This window comes from Alexandromys fortis, unplaced genomic scaffold, assembly GCF_014885135.2.
Source record: "Alexandromys fortis isolate MF-2015 unplaced genomic scaffold, M_Fortis_MF-2015_v1.1 scaffold_25, whole genome shotgun sequence".
Lineage (NCBI taxonomy): Eukaryota > Metazoa > Chordata > Mammalia > Rodentia > Cricetidae > Alexandromys > Alexandromys fortis.
Window position 1 is genome coordinate 10,639,411 of NW_026067904.1, and position 25,170 is coordinate 10,664,580.

Here is a 25,170-nt window from a genome sequence, read left to right on the forward strand (position 1 = left end):
AAAAAAAAAAAAAAAAAAAAAAAAAAAAAAAAACAGAATTCGAAGAACCCCTAAGAAGCTTTTAATGTGGGCTATATATATCAATATTAAAATTTTTAAAAAGTATTTTTTAATAGTTTATTTAAGAACTACAATGATGTTGGGCATGGAAACACATGCCTTTAGCCCCAGCACTCCAGAGGAAGAGGAAGGGGCACCTCTGTGGATTTGAGGCCAGTCTGGTCTACATAGTGAGTTCTAGGCCAGCCAGGACACAGTGAGACCTAGTCTTAAAAAAACAAACAAGCAAAGACACAGTTAAGATGGTTCATTACATTTTAGGCACCTGCTGTACAAACCCAGAGACCCGAGTTTGATTCTCAAACCCACAAAAAGGTAGGTGGAAAAATCAACTCTACACATGCACTGTGGTATGTACCCAACCCCACCAACGAACACTGGCAATAGTAATTTAATTATATACAAAATATGTTAATGCGAATTTTCATGGAAGCTGAAGAATTCTAATATTAGAACCACAAAAACTTTAAAAAGAACAGAAGCACCATTTCTATGTCTACAAGGCTCTTTAATGTCCGACTGTATTAGAAAACAGCTGACATTTCATATTTGCTTCTCTATTTAGTCTATTACAGCGTCACACATCATGTGGCTGATAGAAAAACCACACAGCACACTCATGACAGCTGTGAATGAATACACTTCCTAGTATTATGAAAACATCATGGACCTCACACATCTTGAGATCACCAAGGGTCCTCTGATCCAGTACCACCCCTTACTTTCCAGACTATACTATCAAGTGCAACAGGCATACAAGGACTAAGCAGCAGTCCATCTTCAGCTGAAACAGACTGAGTCAACTGTCAGTCTCCACCTATGCCCTGCTCACAGGTTTTCCAACCAAAGGTTATGGGCATAGGTGTATCCATGCTTCAACTGCTATCAAGTAAAAACACTAGTCAGCTACCTAGTCACTGGATAGACCAGCTACCATTTTTTCCAAATATACATCAATCAAGGAAATAATAAATTAAGAGATAACAATGAAAAAAATTACTAACTGTAATTTTTCAAAAAGCATGAGATCAGCCTTCTTGGCTTTCTACTTACTGCCATCCCGTCTACGTATCCACTCCAGGCAATTGACTCGGGCGGTGTGACCATTCAGATTGTTGACAACTACCCTTCTCTTTAGAGGAAAAAAAAATCAATTAGTACATTAGAATGTAGTACACAAAGGGATTGGTAAATAAGTAAAAATCAGCTGTCAGTATTTTGATGCAATAAAAAAGAACAGAATTCCAGCTCGAGAGCGGTGACACACACCTTTAATCCCAGCACTCAAGAGGCAGAGGCAGGTGGATCTTTGTGAGTTCAAGGCCAGCCTGGTCTATAAGAGCTAGTTCTAGGACAGCTAGGACTGTTAAACTGAGAAACCCTGCCTCGAAAAATCAAAAAGAAAAAAAAAGAACAGAATTCCATCAACAGAGTTGCCTTTCAAGCCATCAACCTCTAACTGTGGCTTGAGTTACCCATTTGAGGGTCATAGTCCTCAGCAAAATACTACCAAGCTGCATTAAGAGAGGGTTTAATTTTTTTCCCATGTGCATTGATGTTTTGTCTGTATGTGTGTCTGGGTGTTGGATCCCCTGGAACTGGAATTACAGACAGCTGTGAGCTGCCACTGTGAGGGTCAAATTTGAACTAAACTAAGACTTCTCTTATGCCTTCTCCATGACCCCAAGTTTCCGAAACGAGTTGAACTCCACCCTGGGTATAACTGATAAGAATATGATTGATGATAGACACTAACCACATGGCTAATGACAGCTACTAACTACATGCTTCGACCATGAACATGTATTTTTAACTGCTTTACTCTTCAGTTCTGTACTTCCCCTCACCATAACGAATCAGGTTAAATGTCAGCTACCCCAAGACCCTCTGACCAGGCTGTGACCCACTTGTGGTTTTCCCTTATATAAACCCTAACCTGTAAATATTCAAGACCACTCTCCTCCACCTACTACACCGGAGTGATGGACAGTGGTCCAAGCTTAGGGTTGTAATCAATTAAACCCCTTTGTGTTTGCATTGAATACTGGCTCTGTGGTGGTCTTGCCACACGGGCATAACACCATGTGGGTGCTGAGAACTGAACCTGGGTCCTCTGGAAGAGCAGCCAATGCTCCTAACCACTGAACCATCTCTCCAGCCCAAGTTGATGGTTAAAAAGAAAAAAAAAATCTGTAGTTAATGTACATAAATTCATGGTTAATCAAGTGGTAGGTTCTTTAGCCCCAGTGACAGTGGCACAGGTCATGAGGCCACAACTGCTAAAGACCTTCTTCTAAATCGGATCCTTGCAAGTTCTACAGTCAGATCCTCCGCTACCCCTGGGCAGCATGACTTCACACACAGCTAAAAATCTCCTCACAGGATGTCTCATTACAGCCCTTTCCAAGTTTGTTACCAGTAGCACTGACTTGATGCCTGCTTGTATGCCAAACAGAATTTCTCACGGCTGGGAAAAAGGAACAGGTAAATGTGCATAAACAAATGTATTTAACAAATGAGCTCTCTGAGGTTTGAAAGCCCTGGAGTGAGATGCACACAGACACGCCTGGTTTTGACATGGGTGCTGGGGGATGTGAATTTAGGTCCTCATGCTGGCTTGGGAAGCACTTTACCTGCTAGGAGCCATCTCTTCAGACCCATATTTCAAGTGTTGCTATTCCCTAAATTAAGTACCCAACCAGAAAATATTTGACAAAGTATTGACAAAGTATTTTGGGTGTTCAACAAACGGTATGTTAAAAATCTCCTAACATGCCAGGTGGTGGTGGCATGCACCTTTAAGCCCAGCACTCAGGATGCAGAAGCAAGTGGATCTTTGTGAGTTCAAGGCCAGCCTGGTCTACAGAGCTAGTTCCAGGATAGCCAGGGTTACACATAGAAACCCTGTCTCAAAAAAAAAAAAAAAAAAAATCTTGGTACTATCAGGTTATCATTAAAAAAAATGTGACAGAGGTGGAAATGGTGACTCAGGTCCGTGGTCTCAACGTCTGGGAGGCTAAGGCAAGGGCATGGTAAGCCTGAAGGCAACCTCAACTAAGTGGCTTCAGAGGCAATGCAGCCTAGGCTACATAGTGAAACAAACAGCAACAAAAAGTCATGGAAGGCATGGGAACAAATCCACTGCCTTCGGCTGGAAGATGGGCTTCTACTGGCCTAGTTCGCCACTGGCTGATGGGCAGTGTAAAGTTCACCTTTGGTTTGATATGCTTCTTCTTGCCAATCAAGAATGTATGATAAAGGGATAACGGTGAGAAAAGCTAAGAGCATGCTAAAGGGAAGAGGAAGCAATTAAAATTTTTTTCATATAGAATCTTGTATCTGCAAAAGTTGAGGGAGACGGAATTCCAAATCAAATGTTAACAATGCAGCACTGTAGGAAACAGAGACAGGCATCTGCGCTGCATTTTGGTTTCCAGCCTTTCAACTGTGACGCAGGACCCATGCAACTCTAACTTTTACCACCCCAGAGTAAACGGTGGCGAGGTTTCATAACTCCGGTAGAATACATTACTCACTTGAGAAGCTGAATAGGAAAACTGACAAGAAATAAACAATTAGCTGATCTTCAAGAAATGGGTTAAGTTCTGCCTTATAACCAGGGCTTAGGACTCCCATCCGCTATTTTTCCCATAGTTCTTTAAAAGCTGCATTCACAACCGGGCGGCGGTAGCGCACGCCTTTAATCCCAGCACTTGGGAGGCAGAGGCAGGCAGATCTCTGTGAGTTCGGGCAGCCTGGTGTACAAGAACTAGTTGCAGGACATGCTCCAAAGCTACAGAGAAACCCTGCCTCGAAAAACCCAAATAAATAAATAAATAAATAAATAAATAAATGCTGCATTCACGTATCTAAAATATCTGTACAGACAAACCCTGCCTCGAAAAACCCAAATATATAAATAAATAAATAAACAAACAAACAGGTGCTGCATTCACGTATCTAAAATATCCGTAGCATTTCTTTGCAATTCAGGACAGGCTCCAAAGCTACAGAGAACCCTGCCTCGAAAAACCGAAATAAATAAATAAATGCTGCATCCACGTATCTAAAATATCCGTAACATTTCTTTGCAATTCAGCGTAAGCTCGTTTACAGTATAGTGGGAAAACAAAGAACTCAGATGCCGCGTGTGGCTTTAACCCACGCCTAAATTTCAATTTTTCTAAGGGTTCTGAGAAAGATGCCGTCCTTGGGGTTTCAGTTCGGGGGTCACGGCCACGGTCACCCTAGGTAGAGGCAGCGCCACGCAGGAGAGGACAGAGTCCAGGCCCCTCGGGAGGCTCTCCTAGACCCCTTAACTGTAGTCGGCCTGCAAGCTAGGCCCGTAGTGCGCGCGCCTAATCCCTCGTACCTGAGGGTCGTAGAGAACCACGGAGCAGGACGTGCCGAAGGCCAGGAGTCCTCCATGCCCGCAATTCCAACTCAAAGTTCCTCGAACCCCGTTCGGGCAGCAAAACGCGTGAGCCACCTCCAGCAAAGGAGGCACCATGATGCCAGCTGGTCAGTGGCCGAGACACTCCCGCGCACTTCCGCTCCAGAGCGGAACTACTCTTGCAAGCAGCGGCTTCTCCAGCGGACGCCAGCCGGTCCGCATTTCCGAGGGGCCGGGGCGGGGCTAAGACGGCCCAGCCCCGCAGGCCACGCCTCCCGGCCACGCCCCCGCCTGCTGGCGTGGTTCTACCCCGTAGCCTCTGCTCGCCTCGCGCATCTTTCCGACCGCTTCTCCGTGCTAGAGCCAGGCCCGAGCGCTGGACGCGGGGCGCTCTCGGAGGAGCTCGTGGTCGGAGGCGGTTCCATCCAACTCAGCTGTCCACAGCGGACCCGGCTGGGCCGCGGTCCTGGCTGTGGAGAGGAAGGGCTCGAAGAAAGGACCCGCGCCCGCCCCTCCATCGCGGCGAGCCCGTGGCGTCTGAGAACACGCGGAAAAGCGGATCGGTCTTTGCAGACCGGCTCCGGAGTTGCACTGCGCGTGCGCCACGGTGCTAGCAGCGGGCGGCGGCGGTAATTACCGATTGTCCTGCTTGGAGGAGGCGCGGCAACCTGGGGCCGAGGGGTGGACGGGCTCATGATTCCACCGCTGCTCGGTGCCCTGTAAAGGCTTCTCGGAGACCGGAGCCGAGCCGGTTTCCAGCCCCCTCGGACCGCCCTCGGGGAACCTGCGCTCGGGACCCGGCGGCGGGACACCGGGAGAGGTGAGTTCCTCACGACTGCAGCGGGACGGCAGGAAGGAGCCCCGCAGGCCCGGGTCCGCAGAGAAGGGCTGCTGGGACCAAGCGGGGCAACGGAGAGTGGATGCTGCGAGGGCCCCACCTCGAACCCCATTCGCCCTGGATAGCTGCCCCTCCCAACTTGGGGTCCCCATGTGGGCTTGGGGACCCAAAACTAGGGACTTTCTGTGTTAACTTTTCGCTCGCATTCAAAGAAGCTACTACCGTGTTTCCTTACAGGAGCCCTCCCAAGCAAGCTTTGTGCGCTTTTCCTTTTTCTCCACTGTCCCTTTTTTCAAGGCCTCTTGTGGCTTGTTTCTTACACACACGCACACGCACGCAGACTTGGCCTAAAAGGAGATCCGGGGACCGGTCTGCGGGCCCTCAGCATCTTCCTCTGGCTCAAGGCCAGATCTGCCCCACCCATCTAGTGACGCACCTCTCCCCTTGGGAATGATTTCTTCTCGGGTCTTCTTTGCTTATCACGGAAATTATCAAAATGTGAGGCCCCGAAGATTGTTTGCTGGAGTCTGGTTCTATCTGCTTGTATACGCCTCCATTTACCTGGGTGTCTAGTATGATAATCAGCACTTGGGCAACAGGGGAGTTTAACAAGCACTTCCACTGTGTGTTCTTTCTTGCACATAGATATTACCGGCTATTCAGATGAGGTCATGAGAACCTGCCAAGGAACAGGCTGAAAAATGGTAGTCTGTTGCCCTCTATAGCTCAAAATCCCTCAGAGTCGTTTGCTAGAGACATAGGTTTAACATCCATCCAAAGATCTGACTCTACTGTACTGCTTCTGCTTAACTGAACTTTGCTTTTCAAGCTCCACTTCCACTTGGGAAGGAATGGGGACTCCTCCTTCAGGCAGAGGCCTTGAATCCCAACATTATGTGATAAAACATTCTCTAGCTAATGTGTAGCAATTGAAGAACAATGTAGTGTGTTTTCACTAAGCTTAACTCACTTTTTCAAAGAACTGTTATTATGCAGTCGTTCAGAAAACTTGGGAAATCTCAATGCACTGACGTGAAATCAGGTCTGATTCATTGCTGAGTCGGGGTGCAGAGATCGCTTTGTGTGTGTGTGTGTGTGTGTGTGTGTGTGTGTGTGTGTGCTCCAATCTGAAGATGGATAGAAAATAACTCGATTCACACAACAATAACTTGGTAAAATCATGTAGGGTGGAAATAAAGGACATGAATGTGTGTCCAAAGAAAATGAAACCATTTTTAAAAATTCCCAAGTGTCAATTGAGGCTGTTGGCTCTAGTTTTTCTGACTCTTTGCCTTTTCTATTTATGATGGTAGAAGCCCTTAGGTTTGGTTTTGAGCTGTAGTCCTCAGCTCAGTGAGAAGCGGAGGCATGTCTGTGAGCACGTGGATCTTTTCCTCCTGCTGCTGCTTTTGCAGAACTAATTATTGTCTGTTTTCATATGACTGTCCTGCCTTTGCTCCAGGTGTGTGGGCCTGTAGGGGGAGACTCAGGCTCCTGGTTCTCTGTGTCTCCACACTACCTCATCCTTTCCTGCTTCAGAACAAACAGTGCTGTGTGAATGTTGACGGTGTAATTCGGCATCAGTTTTTAGCATGAAGTTTCTTAAATTGTTTTAGAAGTGTGGTAAAGAATTTTTCCCCTTATCTTTTCTAGGAAGGTGCAATGGCCAGGAATTTATCTGTAATCATGGTTCTGACCTTCACCCTTTGGGTCACGAATCCCCTTCATGAACTACAATCAACAGTTGCTCTCTCTCAGACCACTGAGAAAATTAATTTAAATTGGGAGTCTGGCATTAATGTGGACCTGGCGGTTACCATGCAGCGACATTATCTGCAACAGCTTTTCTACCGCTATGGTGAGAATGACTCCTTGTCAGTTGAAGGGTTCAGAAAATTGCTTCAGAATATAGGCATAGATAAGATTAAAAAAGTCCACATACACCATGAGCATGAGCATCACGCCGACCACGAGCACCACGCCGACCACGAGCACCACGCTGACCATGAGCATCACAGTGACCATGAACACCATGCCGACCACGAGCATCACACTGACCACGAGCATCACGTCGACCATGAGCACCACGTTGACCATGAGCGCCATTCCCGCCGCAGTCACGCTGCTGGTGGCAAAAACAATCGGAAAGCCTTTTGCCCAGATCATGACTCTGATAATTCAGGTAAAACTAGAACCAGCCAGGGGAAAGGCTCTCACCCACCAGAACGTGTGAATGGTAGAAGGAATGCCAAAGAGGGTGTGAGCACAAGCGAAGTAACCTCAGCCGTGTACAACTCTGTCTCTGAAGGAACTCACTTCCTAGAGACTGTAGCGACTCCGAAACGTGGCAAACGCCCCAAAGATGTAAACCCTTCTACCCCACCCAGCATCACAGAGAAGAGCCGAGTGGGCCGACTGAGCCGGCTAGCTAGTAGGAAAAGCAACGAGTCTGGGAGTGAGCCCAGAAAGAGCTTTATGTATTCACGGAACACAAATGACAATATTCAGGAGGTAAGATAAATGCTGTGCAATATTTAATGCACCTGTTTGTCCCCTCCAGGGATGAGTGTGAAATAAAATAAAACAGTTATGCAAGGGGGAGCTTTTCTTCCTTCTCAGCTGGGCTCACACTGTGCAGAATGTTGTGGACGTGCTTGAGGACTGGCTATCCAGGAGAATGAGTTTATTATAACTATAATAACTATAAAAGGATGCCAGGCTTAATTGTGGAGAAAGTTAATATTAATATATAGACAGTGGGGGGTCTGAAGAAGCAGGAATTAGACTCCATGTTTTAGGGAAAGGCAAGGTTATGGTGCTACAAACGCAAGAGCACCTGTGTGTCTCCCAGCAGTGGCTTGTGGAGGGATTGAAGTTAGAGCAAGTTGACGGGGGATGTCAGGTAGTGCAGTTCCCAGGTTATGTGACTTTTCTAGAATAAACCTTTCCTGTGCTACATAATTTACTTTGGCTAAATGAGTATGGGGGGGGGAGCATTAGTTGTCAGTCTCTAATGACCGGAATGTAGGTGCTTCATTCAAGCCAGTACATGACCGAAGTTTGGGGTAACCATAGGAATGGGCCATAGCAGCACTGGTAATGAAGTTGTTCTGAGTAGTGTTGGTGAAGAGTTGCTAGTGAGTCTGAAATATCTTTGTAGAAGATGAGAAACAGATACTATAACCAGATAAGCTTTTTTGGGGGGCAGAGTGGAGTGGGGGGTGCTAAATTGCGTAGAGGAGTTTCTCTTCAAACTAAGCTCGTCATCCAATTAAACTGTTGAATGCATCTGCCTGCTGGGACAGGTTTGCTTTATTAACCAGCATTGCCCTCTGCAAGAGTCATCTGTATAATTTAAAAATCTCTCATTGCGGAGAATCACTCTGCCAAGCACGTACACAGAACTGAGCTGAGTTTTTGCAAGGGGTGTCATAGCAGGAGGAGCAACATGTCTTGGGCGTGTTTGGGCCAAGTCGGAGAGCGGAGAGCGTTAGTCCCAGAACCTATTTCTCAATCTCTAATGAACCCCATTTCGAAATTAAAGCTCGTTTCCTTAATAGCTGTATACAATGAGTTAACAGGCTTGTGAATCTCCACTCATCCCCAAGCTCTTCCACAGGAGGTTTGCTCCCTTGGTGACTTGTGATGTGGTCAGGGGAGAATGACATATATAATTGTGACATAGTATCTTCTTCAGGCTACTGGAGGCAAATTCCAAAGTGCTGAAAGCAAAGCGGATTTTAACTTGCATTAATTTTATCAACAAAGTAGCTTTAGTAGAGCTTCAGGGTGATGAGTCAGACTACATTTTGGAGTCTCCTAGTGGGAATTTCTTTCTGTGATTTTTTTTTTTTTTTACTGTCTTGTCCTTCAGTGCTTCAATGCAACAAAGCTGCTGACATCCCATGGCATGAACATCCATGTTATGTTGAATGCAACAGAGTTTAACTATCTCTGCCCGGCCATCATCAACCAAATTGATGCTCGGTCCTGTCTGATTCATACAGCAAGTGAGAAGAAGGCGGAAATCCCTCAAAAGACCTATTCTTTACAAATAGGTAAATCTACCTTTGTGACATAAGAACAGTTTTTAGTAGATCTACTTACTTTGTACTTCTCTTTATATTCAAGACTATTTTTCACTGTAGCTCTAGATACAAAATCTTGTTACTCTGTGCCCTGAATGTTCTGAATATAAATTTTAAAAGTACATTTGGCTCCTTTAAAAAGACACGGCGGTAGGGATGGCTCAGTGGTTAAAACCACTGACTTCTCTTGCAGAGGACCTGGTTCAGTTCCTAGTACCCACGGGGTGGCTCACACCCATCTGTAACTCCAGTTCCAGTGAATCCAGTGCCCTCTTCAGACTTGTGAAGGCTCCTGCATGCATGTGGTACACAGACATATGTAAAGCCCACACAAATTCACAAAATAAAAGTGTGTTTTTAAACAAATAAAGCCTCGTATGCCAAGAGCTGTTAATCTCAGCATTGAAGAAGCTGAGAAAGGGGGATCATGCGTTCAAAGCCACCATGGTCTACATAGAGACTACAAAGTAAGGAAGGGAAGGGAACAGGGAGGAAGAGTATTATACTGGGGAAGAAACGAATGTTTTGTTTGCTGAGGAAATTAGTGAGTTCCCACTTTGCCTCCCTCTCCTGTTTCATAGCTTAGCTGTTCTAGCAGTGAAAGCCCCACTTGGGTCCCAAGTAAGGCAGAGTTCATCCTTGTAACTTTTTCTTTTCCTTTAATCCCCATTTAAAGATTTTTCCACTAAAACCAAGCATGGTAGGACACACTTGTAATCCCAGCACTCTGGAGGCAGAGGCAGGTGGATCTCTATGAATTCCAGGCCAGCCAAGGCCACATAGTAAGATCCTGTCTCAAAAAAAATAAATTTTCCACTAGATTTACCTTCCTTATCTTGAAGTCTCTTTATTTGTGTATAAGATTCTCTGTCAGGGCCTGCAGCAAGATTACAGTGGGGATGCCTGAATGCAGCTGCTTTGTGCTCACCTGCTGTTTAACGCCCTGGTAGGAAACCTCTCAGTTTACAAATCACATGACTTCCTTCTGTTCTGATTGGTTTGCCAGCCTGGCTTGGTGGCTTCATAGCCATTTCCATCATCAGTTTCCTGTCTCTGCTGGGGGTCATCTTGGTGCCTCTCATGAACCGGGTGTTTTTCAAGTTCCTGCTGAGCTTCCTTGTGGCGCTGGCGGTCGGGACTCTGAGTGGAGACGCTCTGTTACATCTTCTCCCACACGTAAGTTCTGTGATATGTCCATCCCCTGCCGCATTTTAGCCTCGCACATTAAAAGTACAAGTGTTGGGTTTACACTCGGGCTCGCTGTGTTGGTATTTTCAGGAGTTAGAATTTTTGTTTTGAAAAGTTGGTCTTAAAGTGTATTTGGTAACTTATGCAAGATTTTAGTACATGGTGGTGAGACTTTTGTTTGGCTGGTTTTTGTTTCTGTCTGTTAGAGACTGCCAAATCAGGCTAAGCTTTTTGAACTCACTAATTAAAGAAGAAAAATCCTGCTCGGATCTGAAGCATTGGGACTCCTGCCACAGGGGGAGCCGCTTGCTTCCTGTTGTTGCCACAGATTAAAGTGTGTGCCCGTTCTCGCGGCCACGAAACTGAGAGGTCTTCCTCAGGGTTGGATTTGTGTGTTTGAAGATTGATACTCCTTGACCTGAATGAATTTTGGGGGCTGTCGAGGGGTGGGGGTGGTCCAAGACAGGGTTTATCTCTGTATCCCTGAATGTACTGGAACTCGATCACTAGACAAGGCTGACCTTGATCTCAGAGATCCAAGTACAGGGATTAAAGACATGTACCACTACCACCTGGCATGAATTTTTCAACATACAGGCCTGATAAAGTGAATTTACCTTTTATTAAGTATTTGGGATAATTCACAAGCAGGAAATACGTGGAGGTCACTTTTTTCATTTATCGTAGAGGGCTGAGGATATCCCTTAGTGGTAGAGCACCTGCCTGAAATAAAGCAAGCCCTGGCTTCAATCACAGCCCTGAACAAAGAAAAATTGACATAGAGATTTTCAGTTTGGTAGAAAGGGAAAGTTACTCCTTCAAAGAACACTGGCAATCTCATATCGGATTCAAAATGAAAGCTGTTCTGAGTGGCTGTCTCTCTGACTACAAAGTGGCAGGTATTTAGGCATACCAACTCTGGAAGTGCATAGCAGAGACCCCGTGGCTCTGATTAGGATGCTGCACACCCAATTGGTTTCCTGTCATAAGTAGCATCAGCTAGTTACTGCTCTACTCTGCCACAGGCGGCAGATGCAGTGCCCAGGTTCTCAGATACCTACAGGACTCACCCCTCCGTCCTGACTAGGCTTCTCACAGGGCTGATCTGATGAACCTGTGTGAACCTCTAAGTGGTACCTGTAAGTAATAGATACTGCGTGATATGAAGTCTGTGTTAATTGAGCCATGGTAACACATCAGACACTGAGAAAATTCTAAGTTATGATGGTCACTATGGAATGTATCTGCCTTTATTAGTGCGTAGCAGGTAGCATCCACGAAGCTCTGAGTAGCTAGCGCTCTTCATCTTTATTTTTTCAGTGCCTCCTCAACTCAAAACTATTCCATTAATTGCTTAATGATTTCATATTTGGCAGTTCTTCTGACATATGAAACTGTGTTATTTCACTTTCAGTCTCATGCAAGTCACCACCACAGTCATAGCCACGAAGAACCAGCGATGGAAATGAAAAGAGGCCCACTGTTCAGTCACCTGTCGGCTGAGAACATAGAAGAAAGCTATTTTGATTCCACATGGAAAGGTCTGACCGCTCTAGGAGGCTTGTATTTCATGTTTCTTGTGGAGCACGTCCTCACGCTCATCAAGCAGTTTAAAGATAAGAAAAAGAAGGTAAGGCTGCAGGTACTGAAGGCTCGCTGTACATCAGGCACGCGCTTAGAGTGGCATCCTGGCTGTCGTTAGCCTAGCCTGCCCAAAATCTGTGATCTTTGTGTGAGAGGCATTCAGTACCCTTAAGGATGGGATGCTTTTGTTCCCACAGGTGTTCGGATAGAAGCTCTGTGTCTTGATAACCTGGAGGGAGCAGCTGGCCTGTCCGCCTTCTGAGCACATGTGTTAGAATAGAGTCCAAAGGTTAACATCAGTGTCTTCCTCGGTCTCTCTCCACCTTATTATTTGAGACAGGTCTCTGCCAAGCCTGGAGCTTGCCTACTAGGCTAGGAAGCCGGAAGCCTCGTGTCTTTGTGTCCTCAGCGTTAGGATAGCAGGCACACGCCATCGCATGCAGTTTTGGGGTTCTGATTATCTAAACTCAGGTCCTTGTGGTTGCGTAGCAGTCAGTTTAACCAACTGAGCCGTCTCCTAGCCCAACCCTGAGTTTCTGTTCTTCTTTATTCCTTGTATCTCTTGGGGAATAGGAAGGAAAAGGCTAAAGGTCTGTATGTATGCGACCGAACCCAAAGCAGAGGCCTGGTGTTATGGATATATGGTCAGTATATGGGACACTATGACTAAATGGTCATTGGTTTTAAATTAATTGCACTCTAGCTGTGGTTCTGCTGTGTTTCAAAGGATACATGACTTACAAGTGTAGCCTTTGCAAACTGGATCATAAATTATCCCAAAGCCAAGTAGAGGTTGTTTCTGATAATGATACTTTCAGTCATAAGGTGTTCTGCCCCTAATCTGATGTGATCAGGCAGCCCGGTCAGAAGACTGGCAGAGGAGCTCTCACAGTGATGAGTACAGCAAGCCTGGCGCTGACTGTGATCCCAGCAGACCAGACGAGAGCTCGTCCACTGAGTCAGAACTTCTTTAGGTCACGTGAGTCCTGGGTCTTTTTTAAGTGGGTCACGTGAGTTCCATGTCTTTTTTTTTTTATACCTGTGCCGTAGCTCATCTACAATATCCAACTTCATTTTCTCTAAGATTGAGCAAGAGGTTATATACTTAAAGAGCTATTCTGAACATACATGTTAGATTTTGAAAGTATTGTATTTTAAACCGTGGACACTTTACATTAATTAGACTCTGTGGGAACTTACCTTTGAATCTTTTTAAAATGCATTCAGCTTCTGTTTTCATAGAAGTTCCTATCCTCACTGTCATTTCAGAGTTTGAGCAACATGTAATTAAGTTGTGCAATTATACAACCAGCAGAGCTGGCATGGAAAAGTCTGAAAATTAAATGTAGCTGGCCCTGACTGCGCATCAGGCCCACTGTGGGAAACTCGCGCTCTGTGAACAGAAGTGCCGCAGCCTCCATCCTGTTTACCCTTAGGGATCTTACACTTCGAAACCTTCCTATGCTGAGCTGGGCAGGGCAGGGCAACATACATCTGTGATCCACATGCTCAGGTGTTGGAGGGTGGAGTGTCTTGAGTTTAATGCCAACCTTAACTACATAATTGAATTTCATGACATTCTGGACTATATAGTGAGACTCTTGCTTTAAAAAGGCATTTTCAGCTAGTGGTGCACTCCTTTAATCCCAGCACTCAGGAGTCAGAGGCAGGCAGGTCTCTGTGAGTTCAAGGCCACCCTGGTCTATGGAGCAAGTTCCAGGACAGGTAGGGCCCTTACACAGAGAAACCCTGTTTGGGGGGGGGGGGATAAAAATAGCAGAATTTTAAAAAATCATATATTACAAATATGAACCCTCTGTTTAATGGACTGACGTTTGCAGGAAGAAGTAAATAGAAATAGCTTCTTCTGAGCTGCGCATGATGTCACATGCTCATAATCACAGCACCTACAAGGTGGGGGCAGAAGGATTAAAATCTCAGGGTCATCCTCATTTACATATCAAGTTTGAGGCCAGCCTGGGCTATGTGACACCCTGTCTCAAAAGACAGCACAAATGAAAGAATAGTTTTGTCATTCTTTTCTTTTTTATTGAATTTTAAAAAGATTTTATTATTTTGTATGTATGAATACTTTGCCTGCATGTATGTATGTGTGCCATATGTGTTCTTGGTGCCTGTAGAAATCAGAAGAAGGCCTCAGATTCCCTGGGACTGGAGCTACCGGTGGTTGTGAGCCACCATGTGGGTGTTGGGAGTTGAACCCAGGTCCTCTGCAAAGGTAACACATGCTTTTAACCTCCGAGCCAATTTTCCAGCTCAACCACTTCATTTTAATGACTGAAATTATGTTCCCTGTGACTGTTTCCATTGCTGCACTTAGACTGGTTGAAAGACATGCTCTGTTTCTTTATATCCTTTTGAATTATTCTTAGCTTTAAAAATATGATCATGGGCCGGGCGGTGGTGGTGCACGCCTTTAATCCCAGCACTTGGGAGGCAGAGGCAGGAGGATCTCTGTGAGTTCGAGGCCAGCCTGGTCTACAAAGGGGGTTCCAGGACAGGCTCCAAAGCTGCTACAGAGAAACCCTGTCTCGAAAAACCAAAAAAAAAAAAAATATGATCATGAGGCCAGGCAGTGGTGGTGTATGCCTTTAATCCTACCACTTGGGAAGTGGAGGCAGGTAGATCTCTGAGATCAAGGACAGCCAGGGATACATAGAGAAACTGTCTGGAAAAGCCAGTATATGTGAGATCATGGCGCTAGAGAGCACATAAAGAGTGTAGGCTGTCTTAGGGAAAGCCCAAGCTTGTTGTCCAGCGTCCACGTAGGACAGCTTCCAGCCACCTGTAGCTCCAGCTCCAGCAAATACAAAGAGTGTGTTTTCTCTGAGGAGTCCAAGCTGTGTCCTGGAGTCAGATGTAGTCAGTCACCTGGCATCATGTCTGTGGGAAATCTGCATTTCATTGAGACTTGCTGCTTGTGCTCACTCTGTATAGTTAGACCTTTACCGCAGTTCGACCTCGCGCGTCCTTGCAGCTGGTGAAAGCTCTGAGAAGCACAGCATCCATTGTCGCACCCACCGTCCCCATCCAGACCCAGCTTTATTCAATATGTCCGCAGTCTTTCTCTTTCCCCAGCCATTTTTGCTGTCCTTCTTGTGCAGGCCTAAGTTGTCTCCCCTTCCCACCCAGCCTGCCCACAGTTTCCATTTCTCCTGCCTTCTGTATTTACACAGAACAGGCTGTGCTCTATACCTCTGCTCAGAATCCTCCAGGGACTTCCCATTGCCCTGTAGACAGAGGCCACTCCCAGCATGCTCTGTGCTACCTGGCCTCCTGCAGTCACGGAAGCTTGCACTCTAAACCAGCCACCTTCCAGAGAGAGTCCTCCCGTATTATCATGAATTTCATTTAGTTCCAGGAAAGAGCCAGATCGTTGCTGTTTGGGGGCCCTCCCTCTATTTTTTTTTTTTTTTTTTTTTTTTTTTTTTGGTTTTTNCGAGACAGGGTTTCTCTGTGGTTTTGGAGCCTGTCCTGGAACTAGCTCTTGTAGACCAGGCTGGTCTCGAACTCACAGAGATCCGCCTGCCTCTGCCTCCCAAGTGCTGGGATTAAAGGCATGCGCCACCACCGCCCGGCCCTCCCTCTATTTCAAAAACTACCTAGAACACTGCCTCACTGTCCTTCACTCCAGAGTCCTGCTCGCCCTTACATTTTGGTTGAACTACTGCATTTTTGAAGAGTTGTTATGCATTCTGATAGCACCCTGTGGTTTTCAAATGTATCAGTGTTTATCAAATGTATCAACGATTGTAAGCAAAGAATTGCATATTCGTCATCTGCCTTAAAGCTCCTGTCCTCTGGGGAGCAGTTGCAGGACAGTAGTGACTAGGTCTGTCTTGCTCATTTAAATGTAATGCAAATAATAAATATTATTCATTTGATAATTTCCGTAATTAAAAATACTGTCTTCAACATAAATAAATAGCTAACACACAGGCTTGATTGTTCAGTGAGACCTCTGCAAAATAAACGTTGCTCAGACTCACACAGGGAGCCTAGCGCAGGAGTGTTTACAGCCTTAGCTCATATGGAAACCTGACATAGAGAGAGAGAGAGAGAGAACTCTGATGGACTAGCTCAGAGGTAGTACTTGTCTAGCTCTAGCATGCATGAGGACCTGGGTTCCACCCCCATTACCACACAAAATGTACAAGAAAGGATCGAGGTTTTTGAAAAAAGTCCGCTGATAATTTCAAGGCTAAACCATAAATACTTGAGAAAACACCGGAACTAGGGACATGGCCCAGTGGTTAGAGCACTTATTGCTCTTGTAGATGAGTGGAGTTTGGGCCTCAGACCCCACCTCTAGCTCCAGTGCCCTTACCTGACTTCTCTCGACACATGCTCACAGACATATAAATGAAAACTAAATTTTTAATGTTAAAGGTGTTTTATTAAGGAAAAGTACTTCAATCTGTATATAACAAAATATGAAAAGTGTAGGTTTCAATACCCAGAGGTTACCACGCCAGAAGGAAGTGGTTGTGACTATCCCTAAATGCATAACACAGGTCGAGTTTGTTGGTTTAACGTATGGATGAATCACCAGGATCTGGTTAGCATTAACATCCACATTGTGCATCATCTTGAGTCCTCCTGTGCCCCAGGAGAGCGCGTTTCTAACACTGACTGTGTGAGCCCACACTACAGTGGCTGGTGCAGGCCACACAGGAAGATTAACGGTGGTTTTTCTCTCTACTCAGACTTTTTTGCCTTTTTAAAATTTTTACAGCCAGAAGTTCATACTGGGTGCTAAACAAGCAAGTCCAAGGCCCTGTTCTTGGATGGCTTTTGTTTCCTGGAGGTGTGCCAGTGCTGTTGCCTTTCTGCCTTTTGCTTCCCTGGCTCTTGATTGGTGGGAGTTAGGCAAGTTCTCTAGTGCTGAGCCCCAGCTGTATTGAGAGCTGTCCACATATGCGGAGCAGATGTTTCAGAACGTTGCTCTTCCTGTTACAGAACCAAAAGAAACCTGAAAGCGATGAAGATGTGGAGATTAAGAAGCAGCTGTCGAAATACGAGTCTCAGCTGTCCACAAATGAGGAGAAGGTGGACGCAGGTGAACGTAAGTCTTCCGGCACTCGTGCGGGTGACCTCTGCTGCGTGTGTCATTTCCTCCTCTCCCTCTTCACTGCTGCAGCGAGCTCACAGGGCCCTCCCCACCACACACCGCAATCAAGACTGGGCTAGCCCAGGCCATGAGTGCTCTTCAGGATGAAGCAGGGTAGTCTCCTGAGGACAGCTCCGGTGACCTCAGACTAACAGAAACCCTGGTTATTTGTTCTGAGATACAGAACTGAGCTCAGGTGAGCAGTGTGTCGAAGGCCTTCCTCCATGCTTCTCCTTGAGTCCTACGGAACTGCCACAGGCAGTCACTGCTCGGGGGGCCATGTGTGAAGGTCTGTTTTATGAATTCTTTCCCTGGGGAAATAGAAACAAATGCCAAAGACGGTGCCAATGACAAACCCAAGTTTGGGTTTACCGGAGCCTAAATTGGGGAATTAATGGGCGTATTTGACTTATGGGAACATGGGTAGCCCCAAAGCAGCCAAGCCCCCTAACAATCTCACCCAGTGTGAATGACAGTTCCCATGGCTGTATAGATGGAGTCTCCTTCAGTTAACACTCCACTCTTCATATACTCTACCCCTTCCAGAGATCCTAAAGCCGTGTGCAGATATTCCATACAGCTGACCAGAATCTCAGGCAAGAGGCCAACACCCCTCCAGTGCCTCCTGCTGTGAGGGACCATAAGCCTTGGGGGTCTTAGTTCCAAGCCTCAGTTGCGTGCCCCCCACACTATGCCTCCAGGAGCTTAGTGTGAATACGGTGACACTCTCCCTTCCTTCTGAAGTGAGAACTGAACTGAAATGGGGCCGTATGAGACCATGGTGAGGGCTGCTTAGCGTCACGTTGAGTTCCAGGATATCTTAATGGGTCATGAGTCTTTGGAAAGGGAAGTACCCTTCTTACAGACAGACAAGTGAACTTCCTCTTGGTTGATGAAAGAGACGTCTAGTCTTTCCTTTCTACTCATTTAAAATGAGTCACAGTTTTAAATATAGTTTTAGGGATTTTCACAAATTTATACTTGTATCACTAGAGTCAACTAACTTCTTAAAGGTAGATGTGTTCTAATGTTTCCCTGTATCCCCATAAGGCCGCCAGAACAGCTGGAATGGCAATAATCCTGGCATTTAGGTGTTTGAGACAGGAGGATTAGGAGTGTGGGACCACCCTGGGCTACATAGCAGAACTCTAAGACAAATAAACAATCCAGAATACTTAACCATAGAATACTTACCAAGGGATAGGAGCTCAACAGATAGCCACTGACTAAGAGGAAAGAAAACACTGATCTTGCGGGTAAGCTTTTTAGTTCACCCTGCGTTTTCCAGCATGCTCTTTTTCTCAAAAGAGCAACTGCAACATTGGCTCTTCTCTGGAACTGGTCTGTCTGCAGTGTTCTGAATGGAATCCAGTGACATTTGTAATCATAGGATCAGAAAGAAGGTCAGGGATGCTCCCCACAAATTGGTAACAGTGTACAGGAGGAAGAGTAGCCTTACTGCTGGTTTCCTTTCCTTTGTCCAAGCAGATAATCAATGTAGACGTAAGAGCCACCAAGCCCAGCCAATAAATGTTTCTTGGTGATGATGATAAAGTTATTAAGGTTATCTTGTTGTTTTCCTTGAATTTTGTCACGTAATAAATAGGAAGCCAGCTGATAGGTCTATACTTTCTTTTGTTTGTTGTTAATTTTGGTTTTTTTCAAGACAGGCTTTCTCTGTGTAACAGCCCTGACTGTGTTGGAACTCGATCCATTCCATCTTGAACTCACAGAGACCTGCCTGCCTCTGCCTCCCAGCTGCCGGAATTAGAGGCATGCGCCACCACCTTCCAGCAGCATATGATTTTTTTTTTAATGAAAAGAAAAACTCATCTTTTCAAATACAAGGAAGCAGAAGATATTAAGGGATAATCAGGAGGGCAGTTGTGGAGTACTGATGTTTAAAGCCTTTTACTCGGGGAGGATGTAGCTGCATTGGTAGTTCTTGCCTAGCATTCATGAAGCCCTGGGTTCCATTCCCAGCACCGCGTAAAGCCAGGTGGTGGTGGCAGCTGTGGCAGTGCGCTCGGGAAGGGCATCTTTTCGTGCAAGGCCATCTTGGTCAAGGAGAGAGTTCCAGGACAACCAGGGCTACACAGAGAAACCCAGTCTCAAAAAACAAAAACAACAACAAAAAAGGATTTATGCAGGCCTGTAATCCCAGCACTTTAGAAGTGTTGACAGGCATCAGGAGTTCAAAGTCAACCTCAACTACTTAATAATTCAAGGCTATCCTGGGCCGCGTGGAGCCTTGTCTTAAACAACCAAAGGAAAAAAAAAATAACTTCTGTGCCTGGCTGTTGGTGAATCTGGACCCTTCTCTTCCAAAGCCTTGGCCACTCCCCCTTGAATCCTCTGCCCTAGATAGCTAGGAAGGGGACCTTTCTTCCCATGAGAGCAGAGAGCTGCGCCTGCCCCGTGACTGGTGGTCTGCAGAGTGCCTTTGTTGGGACTGGAAACTTTAATAATCCCAGCTTCAAAATCATATAGGAACTGCAAGAAGGACTTTAAAAATGTGTTGGAGAGGGTTGGCTGGAGCAATGGTTCAGTGGTTAAGTGGTTCAGCTCAGTGTCTGCTCTTCTAGAGGACGCGGGCTCAACTCCCAGCACCTACATGGCAGATCACAACTGTCTGTAACTCCAGTTCCAGGGGACCTGAAGCCCAGTGCCAAAACACTAATGCAGATTTAAAAAAAAAAAAAAAAAAACTGGGTGGGACACACCTTTAATCCCAACACTCGGGAGGCAGAGGCAGATGGATTTCTGTGAGTTCAAAGCCATGTCTCAAAAAAAAAAAAAAAAAAAAAAACAGAATGGAATGAAAATGTCCACCATACACATCCCTTTCTCTTACCCAGAGGACTCTGTTCAGTCACTGTCACGGATCACAGGCAGGCCACCCAGGCACTGCAGATAATTTTATAAGCTGAAATTCTGTGTTTTATGTCTTGACTTTAGAGCTTGGATGAGTTGAGATGAGATCCCCTTCTTCTCTCGCCTTTCAGTTTATGACAGTTGCAAATCCTGACTCACTGACACAAAGGAAGAGCAGAGCAGAGCCCATCTGAAGTGGATTGAGTTTCAAATGGGCTGTGGATAATTTGACAGAGATTTTTAATTTTTATTTTCAGTTTCTAATTTGTGATAGTATTATCCATTCTCTTTAGTCGTAATCATAACAGTTGCATAATTGGGCAGAAAAGTCAGAGAAAGTGAATAAATGGACAAAAAAAAAGCAGTAGCTTTTTACCATTTTGAGAACAAGCATACTCTAACCAGTTGTAAATCAACATGCATTTACAGTTTTGAAATTTTACCTGTAATTAAAAATAAGCATTAAGCCAGGCAGTGGTGGCACACGCCCATTAATCCCAGTACTCGGAAGGCAGAGACAGTCAAATATCTGTGAATTTGAGGTCAGCCTGATCTACAAAGCCAGTTTCAGGACAGCCAAATCTGTTACACAGAGAAACCCTCTCTGGAAAAACAAAACAAAAAAGTCATTAATATACTAATTGGAAAAATGAGATAGAAAGAGGAACCAAGAGGAAGTAGGGCCAGTGAGATGGACGGCTTAGCTGACAAGGTGCTGATGTCAAGTGTGGCCATCCGAGTTCAGTCCTCAGTCTGTGACACACTTGATGAAAGACAGCTCCAGACAGTTGTCTTCCAACCTCCACATACATGCCATGGCCATGTGCCAACCCCCATGCAAGCTAAAATAAGTGTAATTAAAATCTAAACTTAACAATAAATCCTAGAACTATGCACTGAAACCCCTTCTTAACATGTGATATGTTTCCTTTGAAGAATTCCGTCGAGCCTGTTGGCGTTCCTCATCAACAGAGCTCTGTTGCATAATCCTGCAGGTCTGAGGGCTACCAGGCCCTGAGATGATGATCAGCCATCGGTGGGACATCAACAAAGCCCCCAACGTTCTTTGTGTTTATCTCTAGGACCTGAAAGCTATCTACAAGCAGACTCCCAGGAGCCCTCCCCCTTTGATTCCCAGCAGCCAACAATGTTGGAAGAAGAAGAGGTTATGATAGCCCACGCACACCCACAAGAAGTCTACAATGAGTACGTGCCCAGGGGCTGCAAGAACAAGTGCCATTCACACTTCCATGATACACTGGGCCAGTCAGATGACCTCATTCACCACCATCACGACTACCATCATATTCTACACCACCACCACCACCAGAACCACCACCCTCACAGCCACAGCCAGCGCTACTCGCGAGAGGAGCTAAAGGATGCCGGCATTGCCACATTGGCCTGGATGGTGATCATGGGCGACGGGCTGCACAATTTCAGTGACGGCCTTGCAATTGGTATGCTGCTGCATTGCTGGTCCTTGCTGGTTGGCCTGGAAATAGCTCATTAAATGTTCATTCAAGTTTAAAATAGGTTAGTTTAGGTGAGGATGTTGACTTCCAAAATTATCAAGAAGTTTTTTTGTTTACTCTTTGACAACAAAGTATTTAGTAAAGTGTGCTACAAGACAGTCTAGGATCTGTACCTCACCTACGGCCTAAGTTGTCCTTACCAATGGTTGCTCTTAGCTGGGGCTCTAGCTCAGTGGTGCTGAAGCAGTTACACAGTGTGCATGAGCTCTGGTCCCAGCCCTTGCATCACAAACACAAAACAGTGTTTTATCCTTTAAACATGAAGTGTGTGGGAGGCATCTTGTGTATATGCATGTCCCCTCTGAGGTCGGGTCTTTTCCGTGATGAAGGAATTTACTTGGACAAAGGAAAGGACAAAGTTAAATCCTTGTACCATAATTGAGAGTTCTACTGGGAATTAGGCCATGCACAGCTGGTAGGTAATCGGTCAGCAGGAGGAATTAGCTTTTTAAAGGGGAGGGGCTGTGTCTTGGGTCTCCTTGTAGAAGAGAAAAAGGATGCATGCGCACAAGTCTGGTGACCGCATAAACTCCCCTGAGGCCAGTGAAGAGCTTATGTACTCTGGCTGAAGAGGGCTTTCCTCTAATCTAGTTTATATTCTCAGACCCGTGTTTTCTATGAGAGCATTCCCTTCTCCAGTTTGTAGATACCTGTTCACTGCTGGACAGTTGAACCTCTGCTTCCCCATCACATATGCTGTGCTTCCCAGGGGAATCTAGGCCCAGTGAGATGTGCTGTGAGATTCTTAGAAGATAGAGGTTGGGGCCAGTGAGATGGCACAGAGGTAAAAGCATTTGCGGCCAAACCTGCCACCTCAGTGCCATTCCCAGCATCCACGTGAGGAAAGGAGAGCCCCTTTCCCACAAGTTGTCCTCAGACCTCACAAGTGCCATAGTCGCACACAAAATAAATACGTGTTTATATATTGATACAGGGTCTCTCTTAGCTCTGGCTGACTTGGAGGTCCCAATGTAGACCAGGCTGGCTTCAAACTCACGGAGATCCTCGTGCCTCTTCCTCTAAGTCCTACAATTAAAGATATGTGTCACCACGCTCAGCTTGTAGCTGTTTTATTTTAGTAAGAATATAGAGGTTGAGCTAGGAAGATGGTGTTTATACACAGCCAAAATTTAACACCATTGTTTTTCCATTATTTTTGTCTACTGCAAGATTTCAAAATGCCCGGCCCAGCTATTCTTGACTTTATTTACACAGGTGCCGCTTTCACTGAGGGCCTGTCCAGTGGGCTAAGCACCTCTGTTGCTGTGTTCTGTCATGAACTGCCTCATGAACTAGGTAAGAGAAGCCTGTGGACTGCCTTTGCTGTGAGAATGAGCTGTACTGTTCTCAGTGCTCGGGTGCAGAGCGCTGTAGCTGACGCCCTCCTAACCTGAGCCTTCCCGCTGTCTGCTCATCTGACTGCCTTTCTTTCTCACTGGACACACATTTCTTTCCAGCCGGATTTTGGACCCTACGAGTACACCATGCCTGCAAGGGTTTGTTCAGTGGTACCTGGGCCCCTTCTTCCTTTACCAAGTCTCTTTCTGTGCTGGCACACTGGGAACATGAGTGGTTGTGGTTCTTCAGTAGGGTATGCTTGACTCATCCCAGCACTGGGGAGGTAAAGGCAGGAGGATCAGGAGTTCGAGGTCATCCTCAGCCATATGGTTTGAGGCCAGCCTGGGCTACATGACCCTGTCTCCCACCACCAGCACCACTACCCCCAAAAGAAAACTACAGCACATAGAGGAACACTTCTTAAGCTAAGAGAGTTAGCTTGTGTGGTAGGTAACTCTCGGTAGAGCACTTACCTAGAATGCGTGACAGCCTAGGTATTTAGTCCCAATACCTAAAAACAGGCTCTTGATTGATGGGTCAGTGGGCAAGAGCACTGGCTGTGCAAGCATGAGGACCTGAGCTCAGACCCAGCATGCGGGTGTGTTTCTGTAACCTAGTGGAGCGTGGAGACAGGAGGCTTATTGGGGCTCACTGACCGCCAACCTGACTCGAGGTTCAGTGAGAGACTGCCTCCACGGAATAAAGTAGAAACTGATAGAGACAGGAAAGCTGACCCTCTCTTCTGACCTTGAGTCCCTATGCAGGTGCTTGTGCACACACACACACACACACACAGACGATGTGATGTCTTGGAGCTGAAAGAGAGGAGTTGATAAGTTGTACTTGAGTTGTACTACAATTTGAGAACTTCCTCCCTTGTGTGGATTCCAGTTCATGTCCGGGTATGTCTCATGGGCGGGCATATGTTCATTCACAAACACTGACACTATTTTCACTTTTGTTCCTGTCGTGTCTCCAGCCATTCAGAAGGCCTCCCATTGCTGGCACATGCTTATGTAAGCCTGTCTCCCCCTCCTTCCCCTCTCTCAGTCCTTCCTGCCCTGTGAAGTTTCTTAGCCATTTCTGTCTCCAGGTGCTCTTAGTTAGGTGTTTCCTTTATCAGTTGCCGACCGTGTGAGTTCTACACCGCCCTCCTCTCTATTGCCCGTTGTTTTCTTATTGTTGTTTGTTTTAGTGTTTTTGAGATTGGGTCTCATGTAGCCCAAGTTAGCCTTAAGCTGGGGATAACTGGACTCCTGCTGCTCCTGCCTGCACCTCCAGCGTCAGCCCCCTTGAAGACAGTGCAAGAATACAGCAGTAGACTTGCTCGTCATCCCTGGCATAGAAGAAGCCTTCAGAAGATATGGGATAAAATAATTGTTTAGTTTGTAGAACTGTGAGGTGACTACACTCACTAATTCTGTTCTAGCCCTGGGTATTTTCTTTCTTTTTATTCCCCTGGAGAAAAATCTTTTTTTTGTTTTCTGGTACAGGTGACTTTGCTGTTTTGCTCAAGGCCGGCATGACCGTCAAGCAGGCTGTGCTCTATAACGCCCTGTCGGCCATGCTGGCGTATCTTGGGATGGCAACAGGGATATTCATCGGGCACTATGCGGAAAATGTGTCTATGTGGGTATTTGCGCTCACTGCTGGCTTGTTCATGTACGTCGCTCTGGTTGACATGGTGAGTTTCCAGAAATCAGAGGGCACTGACTAAGTAAAACAGGATTGTGTTCTGTAAAAATTATTGCAGGGTCTGGAGGGATGGCTGAGCTGCTAAGAGTACATACTATTCTTCCTAGAGGACTATGGTTGGGTACCCACATCCTACAAGTCAGCTCCAGGGGATCTGACCCCCTCTTCTGGCCTCTGCAGGCAATGTACAAGCACAAACCCACATATACATAAATAAAAATAAATCTTTTTTCTAATTAAAAAAATTCATTGCAAAAATGGTGTTAGATTCCAGTGGTCAGAGGGATCCTGAATCCCCAAACACAAGAAAACTTATCCCTTGTTTTACCTTTTTTTTTCTTTTCTTTTCTTTTCTTTTCTTTTTTTTTTTTTTTTTTTTTTTTTTTTTTTTTTTTTTTTTTTTTTTTTTTTTTTTTTTTTTTTTTTTTTTTTTTTTTTTTTTTTTT

The 25,170-nt window shown here is 45.7% G+C and overlaps 2 protein-coding genes across 2 annotated transcripts in view; one reads left to right on the plus strand and one right to left on the minus strand.

Moving 5' to 3' along the window:
- Positions 1–4,619, minus strand: part of Elp2 (elongator acetyltransferase complex subunit 2) — a 40,694-nt gene extending 36,075 nt beyond the window's left edge. Inside the window, exons 1-2 of the mRNA XM_050134862.1 lie at positions 4,433–4,619; positions 1,114–1,192 (exon numbers count right to left, since the gene is read on the minus strand). Coding sequence (XP_049990819.1) covers positions 1,114–1,192; positions 4,433–4,570 — 217 coding nt within the window. The 5' untranslated portion in view covers positions 4,571–4,619. The remainder of the gene's footprint in view (positions 1–1,113; positions 1,193–4,432) is intronic.
- Positions 4,620–4,776: 157 nt separating this feature from the next.
- Positions 4,777–25,170, plus strand: part of Slc39a6 (solute carrier family 39 member 6) — a 22,777-nt gene continuing 2,383 nt past the window's right edge. Inside the window, exons 1-9 of the mRNA XM_050134863.1 lie at positions 4,777–5,273; positions 6,945–7,802; positions 9,166–9,349; positions 10,386–10,555; positions 11,982–12,197; positions 17,132–17,237; positions 21,239–21,616; positions 22,907–22,987; positions 24,523–24,713. Coding sequence (XP_049990820.1) covers positions 6,954–7,802; positions 9,166–9,349; positions 10,386–10,555; positions 11,982–12,197; positions 17,132–17,237; positions 21,239–21,616; positions 22,907–22,987; positions 24,523–24,713 — 2,175 coding nt within the window. The 5' untranslated portion in view covers positions 4,777–5,273; positions 6,945–6,953. The remainder of the gene's footprint in view (positions 5,274–6,944; positions 7,803–9,165; positions 9,350–10,385; positions 10,556–11,981; positions 12,198–17,131; positions 17,238–21,238; positions 21,617–22,906; positions 22,988–24,522; positions 24,714–25,170) is intronic.